This window comes from Meriones unguiculatus, chromosome 6 (assembly GCF_030254825.1).
Source record: "Meriones unguiculatus strain TT.TT164.6M chromosome 6, Bangor_MerUng_6.1, whole genome shotgun sequence".
NCBI lineage: Eukaryota > Metazoa > Chordata > Mammalia > Rodentia > Muridae > Meriones > Meriones unguiculatus.
The window spans coordinates 7204706-7218678 of NC_083354.1; the positions used below are offsets into that span (position 1 = coordinate 7204706).

The 13973-nt window shown below is 39.2% G+C and overlaps 1 protein-coding gene across 1 annotated transcript in view; it reads right to left on the bottom strand.

Annotated features, from left to right (window-relative positions):
- The window catches only part of Mei4 (meiotic double-stranded break formation protein 4), a 191645-nt gene that overhangs the window by 144427 nt on the left and 33245 nt on the right, over nucleotides 1-13973 (bottom strand). The window contains exon 2 of the mRNA XM_060384692.1: nucleotides 11002-11247. Within this exon, the coding sequence (XP_060240675.1) occupies nucleotides 11002-11236 (235 nt within the window). The 5' untranslated portion in view covers nucleotides 11237-11247. The remainder of the gene's footprint in view (nucleotides 1-11001; nucleotides 11248-13973) is intronic.

Here is a 13973-nt window from a genome sequence, read left to right on the forward strand (position 1 = left end):
GAGGCAGTCCCTCTTCCCATTACTATGTAACCCACTTGGACACTAAACTGCCATGGGCTACATCTGTGCAGGGGTTCTAGGTTATCTGCATGCCTGGTACTTGGTTGGAGTATGAGTCTCTGTGAAGACCCCTGTGTTCAAATTTCTGGTTCTGTTGCTCTTCTTGTGGAGTTCCTGTCCTCTCCAGATCTTACTATTTCCCACTTCCTGCATAAGATTCCATGCACACTGCCCAACAGTTGACCATAAGTCTCAGCATCTGCTTTGGTAGTCTGCAGAGCGGAGCCTTTCAGAGGCCCTCTGTGGCAGGTTTCTAGCTTGTTTACTGTTTTCTTCTTCTTCTGATGTCCTTCCTCTTTGCCTTTCAGGATGGGGATTGACCATTTTAGTCAGGGTCCTCTCTCTTAGTTAGTTTCTTTAGATGTACAAATTTTAGTAGGTTTATCCTATATTACATGTTTATATGAGTGAGTATATACCCTGTGTGTCTTTCTGCTTCTGGGATAACTCACTCAGGATGATCCTTTCCAGGTCCCACCATTTACCTGCAAATTTCATGATTTCCTTATTTTTCATTGCTGAGTAATATTCCATTGTGTAGATGTACCACAATTTCTGTATCTTCAGTTGAGCGGCAACTGGGCTGTTTCCAGCTTCTGGCTATTACAAATAAAGCTGCTACAAACATGGTTGAGCAAATGTCCTTATTGTGTACTTGAGCCTCTTTTGGATATATGCCTAGGAGTGGTATGGCTGGATCTTGAGGAAGCGCTATTCCTAGTTGTCTGAGAAAGCGCCAGATTGATTTCCAGAGTGGTTGTACAAGTTTACATTCCCACCAGCAGTGGAGGAGGGTTCCCCTTTCTCCAATTTATTTTTTAAAAATATAAATTTGAGCATCTAAGGACCAAAATTAAATTTAGAATCATGACACATTTAACTTTCTAATATATCCTTAATTTAAAAACCAGATTAACACTGGGACATTTAAAAACCACTTATTACACTATACGAAAAGCTAAAAATAAACAGGAGAAGAATATTGAAATGTGTTATAGGTTTACTGGTGTAACTAAAAAATAGTGCTTATACTTAACATACATTATTAGACCATGAGTTCAATTCCTAGAACCAAATTAATAATAGTAATAACTAAATATCTGTGCTAATGGTTGAGCTAAGAACAGACCTCACTGAGCAAACATCTAAATATCTGAAAGTATTCTAAACCATTTCACTCCTGTTTTAAAGAACAGAAGCTGCAATTGTCACTGTCCACTTATTCTGATCTGATTAACCTCCTGGGAAGTAGAACTCCAGAAATTCATCCTGCCTCCTGCACTTGCCCTCTGGGACGTACGTCTATTACTACAAGGGCTAGAAATAGCTCCAGAAACACACAAATGAGAAAGGATAGATAGTCACTAACTATCCCTGATATGCAGGCGCTGTGCTAACTATCTGATTATTCTGATGATGATTCTAACACAGTTCCTGCAAGGATGATTCAGGTTCCACAAGGCAGACAGACTGCTTAACCACCTATAACTTACCTTACACAGGCTGTGAAAATGGGGACTATGAGACCCACAACATGAAAACCTAATCTAGTCTAGAGAGGTAATCGTAAGTAGAATATTAAAACTGTATAAGGAAAAATGAAGAGCATTTTGAAACAAAAAGGAAAGGGAGAACACGCCATTAGAAATAGTGGGTGTACAAGCTTGCAGCAAAGCAAAAGAAATAAAGTAACATTAGTGGAAAAAATTCTCTGTCCACGGGACAGAATGTGAAGGAACCTGAAGTAATGAGGTTGAGATAGAGCTGCAAATAAGCCACAGCCCCGAGAAAGTTGTAGTGCAACTTAAGAATTTCAGCATTCTTCCCAAAGCAATTAGAAGACCTGAGATTGGGTACAATTTAGAGTAGAAAACATCCATGCTGCAAAAATAAATACACTATAATTAGATAAATTAAAGACAAATAACATTATACAGTTCAACTTAGGTAATTGGACAAAACTACTTCCATTAGGAATGGCCAGATTTGGAAAGATGCCAGTGATACATAGAAAGTAGAATCTGTCTACAAAGCAAATCTGAGAAAGCCAAGGCTACACAAACAAATCCTGTCTCAAACAAAAATAAAAATGTAGACTCCACCTAACTCAAGTGGCTATCTGAGCACCTAACAAAATATCCTTAGAACCCAGCTTCTGCAAGGAAGATGGTTAAATTAAGCAATCAGATTCACAACCCTGTACCAGAAACATGGGATGAAGGATGGCTTCTGTCTGGTATGTTAACCACTATGAAATCTTCAATCTTCAGATGAGCCTCTGAAGGTCTTATCTGTTCCCTGTGTGAGCACATATTTGGTACTTTTATGTCCTTTTTGGGTTATTATTACTACAGAAAGAAGTCCTCTTAAGATCATTAAAGTAAGCCTGGTGTGGTGAGACACTTTTTTTTTTCTTTAATCTTTTTCTTTTAATCTATTTTTTTTATTTTTTACAATTCATTCACTTTATATCCTAATTGTAGGCCCCTCCCTCATCCCTTTGCAGTCCCACCCTTCTTCCCTCTCTCCTCCCCCACCCTCCCTTAGTCCACTAAAAGGAGGAGTCCTCCTCTCCTACTATCAGCCCCTAACTTATCAAGTCTCATCAGGGCTGCCTGGATCCTCTTCCTCTGTTTCTTGGCAAGGTGGCCTCCCAAGAGGGAAATGATCAAAGAGCAGACAACCAAGTTCATGTCAGAAATTGTCCCTGCTTCCCTTTCTAGGGCAACCACATGGTGACTGAGCTGCCTATGGACTACATATGAATAGAGGGTCAGAGTCCTCTCTATGCATGGTCCTTGGTAGATGCCATCAGAATCTGCAGTCACCTCTGGGCCCACATTTGTTGGCTTTGTTGGTCTCCCTGTGGAACTCCTGTCCTTTTCCAGTCTTTCTACTCCTTCCTCTTCCCTTCTTCCAAAGACTCCCTGTGTTAGATGTGTCTGCATACACTTCAACCTGCCTGCTGGGTGGACAAAGGATATCTGTGTCTTTTCTGTCCTCTTTCTTCAACCTCTTCTGGTGTCTATCCTGCTTGCCCTTCTGAATGAGATTTCAGGGTCATCCTTGTTATCTTTAGGTCTTAGATTATAGTATGTTTATCCTGATATATGGCTAATATCTACTTATAAGTGAATATATTCCATATGTGTCTTCCTGCTTCTGGGTTAAATCACTCAGGATGATCTTTTCTAGTGTCATTCATTACCTGCAAATTTCATGATTTCCTTGTTTTTAATTGCTGAGTAGTATTCCATTGTGTAAGTGAACCACAATGAATCCATTCTTCACTTGAGGAACATCTAGGTTGTTTCCAGATTCTGGCTATTACTAATAAAGCTTCTATGAACATAGTTCAGTAAATGCCCTTCTTGCATAGTAGAGTGTCTTTCAGGTATATGCCCAGGAGTAGTATAGCTGAATTTAGAGGTATCATTACTCCCAATTTTCTGAGAAAGTGCCAGATTGATTTCCAAAGTGGTTGTAAAGTTTACATTCCCACCAGCAATGGAGGAGAGTTCACCTTTCTCCCACATCCTCTCCAGCATGTGTTGTCACTTGAGTTTTTGATCTTAGCCATTCTGATGGGTATAAGATGGAATCTCAGGGTCGTTTTGATTTGCATTTCCCCAAGGACTAAAGATGTTGAGCATTTCTTTAAGTGTTTCTCCACCATTCGATATTCTTCTGTTGCAAATTCTCTGTTTAGCTCTGTACCTCATTTTTAACATTGAATTATTTGGTTTGTCAGTGTTTAATTTCTTGGGTTCTTTATGTATTCTGGATATTAGCCCTCTGTCAAATGTACGGTTGGTGAAGATCCTTTCCCCATCTGTAGGCAGGCGTTTTGTTCTGATGACAGTGCCCTTTGCTTTACAGAAGCTTTTTAGTTTCACGAGGTCCCATTTATTGATTGTTGATTTTAGAGCCTGTGCTGTTGGTGTTCTGTTCACAGTTGTCTCCTGTGCCAGTAAGTTCAAGGCTCTTTCCCACTTATCCTTCTAACAGTTAGTGTGTCTGGTTTCATGTTGAGGTCTTTGATCCACTTGGACTTTAGTTTTGTGCAGGGTGATAAATATGGATTTTTTTCATTTTTCTGCATGTAGACATCCAGTTAGACCAGCACCATATGTTAAAGATGCTATCTTTTTTCCATTGTATAGTTTTGGCTGCTTTGTCCAAAATCAAGTGTCTGTTCTTCTGTGGGTTTATTTATGGGTCTTCTACTCAATTCCATTGATGCAACATTCTGTCTCTATGCCCGTAGCATGCAGTTTTTATTACTGTTGCACTATAGTACAGCTTGAGATCAGGTATGGAGATACCTCCAGAAGTTCTCTTATTTTACAGGATAGTTTTAGCTATTCTGGTTTTTGTTTTTGTTTTTTGTTTTTTGTTTTTCATATGAAGTTGAGAATTGTTCTTTAAGGATATGTAAGAATTATGTTGGTATTTTTTGTTTTTTTATTTTTTATTAATTACAGTTTATTCACTTTCTACCTGAACCTCCCTCCTCCCATCCCAACCCCACCCTCCCTTCCTGTTGCCCACCAGTACCCCTCCTCTAGTCCACTGATAAGGGAGGTCTTCCTCCACTTCCCTCTGATCCTAGTCTATCAGGTCTCATCAGGAGTGGCTGCATTGTCTTCCTCTGTGGCCTGGTAAGGCTGCTCCCCTCTCAGGGGGAGATGATCAAAGAATAGGCCAATAAGTTCCTGTCAGAGACAGTTCCTGTCCCCATTACTATGGAACCCACTTGGACACTGAACTGCCATGGGCTATCTCTGTGCAGGGGTTCCAGGCTATCTCCATGAGTGGTCCTTGGCTGGAGTATCAGTCTCAGAAAAGATCCCTGTACCCAGACTTTTAGGATCTGTTGCTCTCCTTGTGGAGCTCCTGTCCTCTCCAGGTCTTACTGTCTCCCACTTCTTTCATAAGATTTCCTGCACTCTGCCCAAAGTTTGGCTATGAGTCTTAGCATCTACTTGATATCCTGCAGGGTAGAGCTTTTCAGAGTCCCTCTGTGGTAGGCTCCTGTCCTGTTCCCTGTTTTCTCCCTCCTCCAATGTCCATCCTCTTTGCCTTTCTGAATGGGGATCGAGCATATGTTGGTATTTTGATGGGAATTGCATTGGATCTGTAGATTGCTTTTGGTAGGATGGCCATTTTTACTATGTTAATCCTAGTGATCCATGAGCATGGAAGATCTTTCTAGCTTCTGACATCTTCTTCAATTTCTTTCTTCAGAGACTTGATTTTTTTTTTCACTCAAGTTTTTCACTAGCTTGGTTAGACTTACACCAAGATACTTTATGTTTTTGTATGTTTAATTCCAGCTCTCAGGGAGTCAAGAGGCAGGTGGATATCTGTTGAGTTCAAGGCTAGCCTGGTCAATAGAGTCCAGGAAAGCCAAGGCTACACAAAGAAACATTGTATTGAAAGAAAAAAAATAGATTATTAAGTACCTATATTTCATAAGAAATTTTTATAATTAAGGTATCTATTGTTTCTTAATTTTGGATTTATCGCTATTAAAACTATTTGATATTCTAATTAGTTCAACTTTAATTTAATTGTTTATATTTGATGATCTGTAATATCAAGTTAATTCAATTTTGTGTAATGAGTAAAGCACTTCTAATATATAATTGTAAATTTCCCTGTAATTATTATAATTTCAATAAAACCTCAACTGAGTGCATATTTTAGTGCAAGTAACTTTCTGTGACTATTTTAAATTAACCACAATTTTAATCAAATTTCCATTATCATCATATTTGATAATTTGTATTTTAAGTGTTACATAATGTTGAGTTTCACAGTTGTATCCATGAGACAGATTCTCTATATGTGGTCTGTCAAAGGATAAGAACATAAGGATGAGCTAAGGCCCAGTGGCTGTAACCGGGAGAATGGCTTCTCAAAGCGAGTGCTGCCTTAGCTCTGGCAGAGTGTACACAAACATGGGATGATGTACAGCTCCTGTTCTGTTGCCTTGCTGTCATCAGCTCAGCTAAAAACATTTTGCTGAATCCACATTTGCACTGGATGAAAAGTAGGAGCTGTTGGAGAAGTGAAACAGTTAGGATTGAATCCTCAGGACAAACATCAGCAAAGGAGACTGGGGAGACAAATATAATGCCAGCCAGAGAATTCACAAAGCAATCTAGTCGAGTTAATTATCTCCTGGACACAGAGGAAAAAGCCAAAACTCAACCATAGGCAAGTGTGCAAGCTTGCATGTTGAACCTCCCTTCCACTCCTGTGCTCAATGAATACTTGATAATAGATATATAAATCAATAAATTAACTTGTTCTTAACTTTATTTTGATCTAGCCAATTGTTTGCTCATCCTGTAGGCTGTCATTTATGAAAGGATGAAAATGTAAACAGCATATAATTCATGCTTTATCCATCTATTTTCTTCATTTGAATACCAAACGACTATGAAGGTACAAATGACTTATAAAAATATCCCTCCTGAACTAGAAAGGATCATCCTGAGTGAGCTATCCCAGAAGCAGAAAGACACACTGTATATACTCACTCATATAGACATATAATATAGGATAAACCTACTAAAATCTGTACACCTAAAGAAACTAATCTAGAGGGAGGACTCTGGCTAAAAGGCTCAGTCCCCATCCCGAAAGGCAAACAGGATGGACATCAGAAGAAGAAGAAAACAGGAAACAAATTAGGAGTCTCCCACAGAGGGCCTCTGAAAGGCTCTGCCGTGCAGACTATCAAAGCAGATGCTGAGACTTATGGCCAAACTTTGGGCAGAATGCAGGGAATCTTATGAAAGAAGTGGAAAATAGTAAGATCTGGAGAGGACAGAAGGTCCACAAGGAGAGCAACAGAACCAAAAAATTTGAGCACAGGGGTCTTTCCAGAGACTCATACTCCAACCAAGTACCATGCGTGGAGATAACCTAGAACCCCTACACACATGTAGCCTATGGCAGTTCAGTGTCCAAGTGGGTTCCATAGTAATGGCAGCAGGGACTGCTTCTGACATGCTCTTTGATCACCTCCCCCTGAGGGAGGAGCAGCCTTACCAGGCCACAGAAGAAGATAATGCAGCCACTCCTGATGAGACCTAACAGACTAGGATCAGAAGGAAGAAAAAGAAACCCTCCCCTACCAGTGGACTTAGGGAGGGGCCTGCGTGGAGAAAGGAGAGGAAGGGAGGGATTGGGAAGGGAGGAGGAAGGGAACTAGAGGGGTAATACAAAGTAAATAACGTGTAATTAAAAATAAAATAAAATTTAAATATATATATATATATATATATATATATATATATATATATATCCCTCCCTAACTATCATTAAAATCTAATCTTCCTTATGTGCAATACAATCCTGTGAATTTTATTTTCACTATTGAAGCCTTGCCACTGGCATCTCATCTTTTTTGATACTCTTATAGGGTAAGGATAGCAATTAACAGCTTTCTGGACTGGTCCTATACCTTCAGATTTTTCTCTTCCTTTTACTCAGCCCTAGATTAAGTACTAGCAATCATCATGAGGCCAGCTTCGATAAAGCTGTTGCAATTGAAGAACATTGTTTTTCTCTCATTTTCTCCCCTACAATTGAGTAGATTTCTGGGGTAAAAGACACCATGCTTATCATTAATTCCACTCACTAATTCCACAAAAATTAAGAATAAAAGACCTTCAGTAATGTCTTTTACCTTTCTCTACCCTTTAAAAGTTTATTAACAAGATCTTCTCTAGATAAAAGAGCAATGTCACCAGGATACAGGCTCACATCATCCTCACAGTTTTGCATTCCTTAACACATTAGTCAGTGGCTGCAACAGTCCTAAATCATTTCTTGGTTTAGCAGGGTGCATACAGGAAGCAAAAGGGTTAAGAAAAAGGTGATTTTCTAATCCCTATCTTTTATGGGTCTCTATCTTTTCATCCAAATATGTAAATCTCCCAATTGCTTTCTTCCTTTCATTGGCCAAAATTGGGCTTCGCAAAACTTAGATCAAGACTCTCAAAAACAGCCCTAAGCCTTTTATGGGTCAACCCACTGGACACGCGCATCTTTTCCAAATAAAATGAAGAACTTATAAAAATAAAAAGGAGTTGCTACTGAGTAGAGAACTGTGTCTGGCACAAATCATTAAAAAAGCTTGACACAGGCACCACAGGTATTCAGGATTCTTCCTTTCCATCTCCTTCCCTCAGTTGCTCCTTTCTCCCATCACTTCCTTCTTTACTACTAGTGAACATTTCAGTAAGGAAAGAATACGGTATAAGTCTAGAATCGGATTCTATGTATCCCTTCTCTAGTGCAGTTCCCTAAGGAATAGACTCCTCATTAAGAAAGGATAGAAAAATCAATCAGAATACAAAAATAGTTCAGTTCCTAAGATGTTGTAGAAGCCATTTCCGCTCTGCTTCATTTAATTCTAGATTGTTCACTGCTTCAGAGGATAGATGATTCTGTAAATTATGTTCCCAGTCTGTCAATCTTTCCAGAAGTATTCAATTCTGCATCTATTAAGAGTCTGAGAACATGTAAGAACAGTAAGAAATATAAAGAAACACTGAAAACTACAGAAAAAATATAGTTAATAATATAAATATCTCTCTACTATAGTTTTGATTCCTTGGAATAGGTTTTTGTGGAGCAAGTAGTGACATCCTTTCAAATTGTCTGTCCTTAGACAACCACTCAGTTCTTCTCTGACTTTCCTGATATTTTAATGCCCCCTTTGCTTTTATCTCACCTTGTTTTAGTCAGGGTTGCATTGCTGTGAAGAGACATCATGACCAAGGCAACTCTACCAGTCAACATACTATTCTAGTCACTTTATATAGGTCCCTATGAGCCACATCCTCTCAATAGCTCACTCTAATGTTTACATTTTAACATGAGTTCACATCACAGGCTTTGGAAAAAGGTTTTAAAATTGGTATTCCTGTCTCCAGTGATGGCTATGTTTCACATTCATTGATCAGGTAGTCACTGAGCACCTTGGATTGTGTTAGGATGGAGGCTGGGAAAATCACGGACACCTCTTCCTCCTGGATGAAACTCAGACACTAGATCAGAAGCTAAGGCAGCAACCAAGCACACTTTCTATAGAGTGACTCATGAAATGTAAGCAGAATGGTCAGGGAAAACTGCACTGAAGACAAGACATTTAAAATAAAAACTGAATAACAAGAACAGAAACAAGATGTGAGAAAAGATAACAGATATGCATCCCCAAATGGAGCCTTCAAAGGTAGAGGAGCTTATGATGGGTAAGTGCAGATAAGGTTGGTAGGAAGAGAGGAGTACAAGTGACATCACCTACGGGACACTGTAAAAGTCTTGATCTAAAATGAAACAAAAATAGAAGTCAGAGAAGAGTTTTACACAAACTAGTAGCATGACCTAGTTTATAACATGATCTGACTTTCATGTTTTTCTGCAGTTACCAGAATTGTTTCCTAGTCATTCTCCTCCTTCAGAAAAGTTCCTGAATGAAGTGGATCATGGGATGAATGTTCCAGATTACTCAAGGGATCCCTGGTTTGCCTGAACCTTCCTAGGATAATTACTATCAGATTCCCCGCTAAGATCACGAGGAACTAGTGCTGACATTCATATAGTGAACTTGACACTAATGAACAAGTACAACTTTGCTCCCTTGATTTTTAGGACCTTTAACTCTCCAAAGTCACCTCTCCTCCTTTCTGTCATGTCCAACTTGCTCACAAGAACTCTGGTTACTCCAAAACACAGAATTTGGGATGGGATTCTGAAGGGGGGTATAAACTCTGATTCTCCCTCTTTGCTCATACTCTTTTGCTAGATCCTCTGCAACAATTTCATTGACCAGACCTCTGAAACCTTCCAAAAAATTAGCCAGGATGAATTGTCAATGCCTCTATTGTTCTTCACTGTAATACAACACAACTGGGTTAATTTTAGGTCTATTTCTCCCACTAGAATGGTAGGTGGTCAATGAAGAAAATAGTATCCCATATTGCATATTTTGGGGCCTTAATCACTCACCTTGTACTTTATAAATGGCATTTATAGAAGAGAAAAAATAAGATGGTTGAATTGAAGAATGAGATTTTAAAATGAATTTCTTTAAGTGACTACAAGCATTATTGTCACTGAGTGGTAAGATGCTTCCTTTCTTTACCACAATAACAACAACAATAATATACACTATTTTGGCATCTGGAGTACTTTGATTCCATTAACTTAATCTCCTAGTCTAATATGGCTCCCTTCATCCAAACCCTCAGCAGAGTGCAGGGAATCATATGAAAGAAGGGGAGTTAGTATGATATGGAAAGGATAGGAGCTCTACAAGGACCAAATATGGGCATAGGGTCTTTTCTGAGACTGACACTCAACCAAGGACCATCTATGGATATAACCTAGAACTTCTGCTTGGATGTGGCCTGTGGTAGCTCAGTAACCAAGTAGTTTTCCAAAGTAAGGGGAACAAGGACTATTTCTAACAGGATCTCAAGGGCAGGCTCTTTGACCTCCCCACACCCCCAGGGGAAGAGCAGTCCTGCTAGGCCACAGAGGAGGACTTTGCAGCCAGCCCTGAAGATACCTGATAAAACAGGGTCAAATGAAAGGGGAGGAGGTCCTCCCCTATCAGTGGACTTGGAAAGGGGAAGGGAGGAGACTAGGGAGGGAGTGTGGGGTTGGGGAGGGAATGAGGGAGCGGCTGCAGCTGGGACACAGAGTTAACAAAATGTAACTAATAAGAAAAATAAAATTAAAAAAAAAGAAAGTGACAACAACTTGTAATGTTTAACTAAACAGGGCAAAATGTCTTTTGATGCAAGAAGATTATGTCTAAATGAAAAAATAAACATCTCTCAAATTTGTAATACATTTCTAGCTAATTATCATAATAATAGGTTTATACATTACTAAAAAGTGATCTCACATACTTACCATTCTTAAACAACCCGGAGGATATCTTACTCAAGAAAAGTTTTTGACGTAATTGTAGAACTTCAGCTTCCAAAGCTGCAATTTTTGATTTCCATTTGGACTCCTGCTGGGTCACCAGGGTGGCGAGGTGCTCTGTATATTCTCTGCTGCTTCTGTCTGCTGGTTTTGAACGTATAATTGCCAGTGCTAGAGCCAGCTTTGAAGTTTTCAAATACCATTTCTGCATATCCATCATGGCTTTTGTCCCTATCATATAATAAAACAAAAGTTACCAAATTTCCTCTTAACTTTAGCAGTACTAAATCTTTCAGAGTAGTGCTAATTAAAAAGCTTATAATATAAATTGGTTCCAAGTAATTGAAACAAAATTCTCAGGGATTAAAAAATAATACAAGATCTCATGGGCCACTTTAGCATGTCCATTGTTGTCCTTGCTCAACTCATGTTTAAGTAGTCGTAGGAGTGAGACTGTGTGGGTGTAGCTTCTGACATTACTAGGAAACATAATCTCGCAGACCTCAACCAGACACAAAGAACTACAAGAAAGTATGGAATACCGAGAGTAGGAGAAACAGTCATTCCATGGAAGAACACAATTGGTTATCCAATCCAAATGGTCAGACCTGAAAATATACATGAGTAACACTATACAGGCAGAGCAGGTTGTATTTAACAATATACAAATACACATATACATGCAACAAGAATTAATAATAGGAGGCCATATATTTAAGAGAGCAAGGAAGAGAATATGTATAGGAAGGTTTCGGGGGAGAAAAGAGAAGGGCAAAATAATTTAATTACTTTATAATCTGAAAGAAGGTAATAAAAACACATTTCAAATATTTGCATTGTTGTAGTTTGATCCTGTGCTTCTATTTCAACTGCTGCCATGAGTATACTTTTCCGAACCATTAACATTTCACAGCCTTGCAATATGAATACATTTAAAGGGAAAACATAGTGCAAAATCAAAGTTTAATTTCATCATCTCTCCTGAAGAGTAATCACTTTGTGGTTTCCACCATATTTTACTGGACTACCACAGAGGCTCTAAACAGAAAACATACTATAAGAATGTTTACCGAGTAGTTAAAAGTACGGTAGCTTCTCATGCCTGCAGTATCCACTTCCATGTACACGCATTCAGCCGTCTGCTCATCAAAGCCACCGGAATAAAAACTTGCACCAGTTCTGAACATGTTCAGATCGTTTCTCTTGTTATGTCTTAAAGTCATGCAACAACTCTGCATAGTAGTCACATATATAGATATCATAATGATGACTTGAAGCACAAAGGAGGAAATTCATAGATTATATGTGACTAGTAATCTATTTCATGTAAAGTACTTGTTCATTTATATATCTTTGTATTTGACAGGCTCCAAGTAGCCATTTCCCCAAAGCTCAGAGATAACAATGCAATGTTGCAAAAATTTCAGTGTCCAGTTACAATACGGATCCATTAACACAATTTAACATTATAGCCCATATTTTATTAACTTTACTGTTCAGGCCTATCCTACACTACTGTAGGGCTGCACTGCTCGTGTTGTTTCCCATTCACATCTCTGCTAATGAATTTTCATGAGTTATGATGCCTTGACTCCCTTACACCTGCCCAAGGCCAGTCTGTATCCTTTCTGGATAACTCATAAGCCACTAGTGCAATACATTGTTAAGATGATCTGAGTTGTTTCCAGCTTGTGGCTATTACAAATAAAGCTGCTACGAACACGGTTGAGCTAATGTCCTTGTTGTATACTTGAGCATCTTTTGGATATATGTCTAGGAGTGGTATAGCTGGATCTTGAGGTAGCACAGAAGCCCTCAGTTAAGGAATGGATACAGAAATTGCAGTACAATTACACGATGGAATACTACTCAACAATTAAAAACAAGGAAATCATGAAATTTTCAGGTAAATGGTAGGAACTAGAAAAGATCACCCTGAGTGAGGTATCCCAGAAGCAGAAAGACACATATGGTATATACTCACTTATAACTGGATATTAGACATATAATATAGGATAAACATACTAAAATCTGTATACCTAAAGAGGCTATGCAAGAAGAAGGATCCTGGGTGAGATGTTCAATCCTCATTCAGAAAGGCAAATGGGATAGATGTCAGAAGAGGATGAAAACAGGGAACAGGACAAGAGCCTACCACAGAGGGACTCTGAAAGACTCTATCCTGCAGGATATCAAAGCAGATGCTGACTGAGACTCATAGCCAAACTTTGGGCAGAGTGCAGGGAATCTTATGAAAGAAGGAAGAGATAGAAAGACCTGGAGGGGACAGGAACTCCACAAGGACAGCAGAGAGAAGAAAGAAAGAAAGAAAGAAAGAAAGAAAGAAAGAAAGAAAGAAAGAAAGAAAGAAAGAAAGAAAGAAAGAAAGAAAGAAAGAAAGGAAGGAAGGAAGGAAGGAAGAACAAATCTGGGCATGGAGATAACCTAGAACCCCTGCACAGATGTAGCCCATGGGAGCTTAGTGTCCAAGTAGGTACCGCAGTAATGGGAACAGGGACTGTCTCTGACAGGAACTGATTGGTCTGCTCTTTGATCACCTCCTCCTGAGGGGAGTGCAGCCTTATCAGGCCACAGAGGAAGACAATGCAGCCACTCCTGATGAAACCTGATTGACTAGGGTCAGAGGGAAGAGAAGGAGGACCTCCTCTATCAGTGGACTGGGGGAGAGGAGGGGCATTGGGGAAAAAAAGGGGGGAAACAGTGGGATTGGGAGGGGACAAGGGAGAGGGTTACAGCTGGGATACAAAGTGAATAAACTGTAATTAATAAAACAAATAAATTTTTAAAAGAAATAAACAGGTTTACAAAATTTAAAAAAAAAATGATGATCTGAGAATAAATAAAACTCCTGAGATTCACCCCCATACAAAACCAGATTGATCAACAGCGGACTGTTTCTGACATGAACTCAATGGAGTGCTCTTGGACCACTCCCC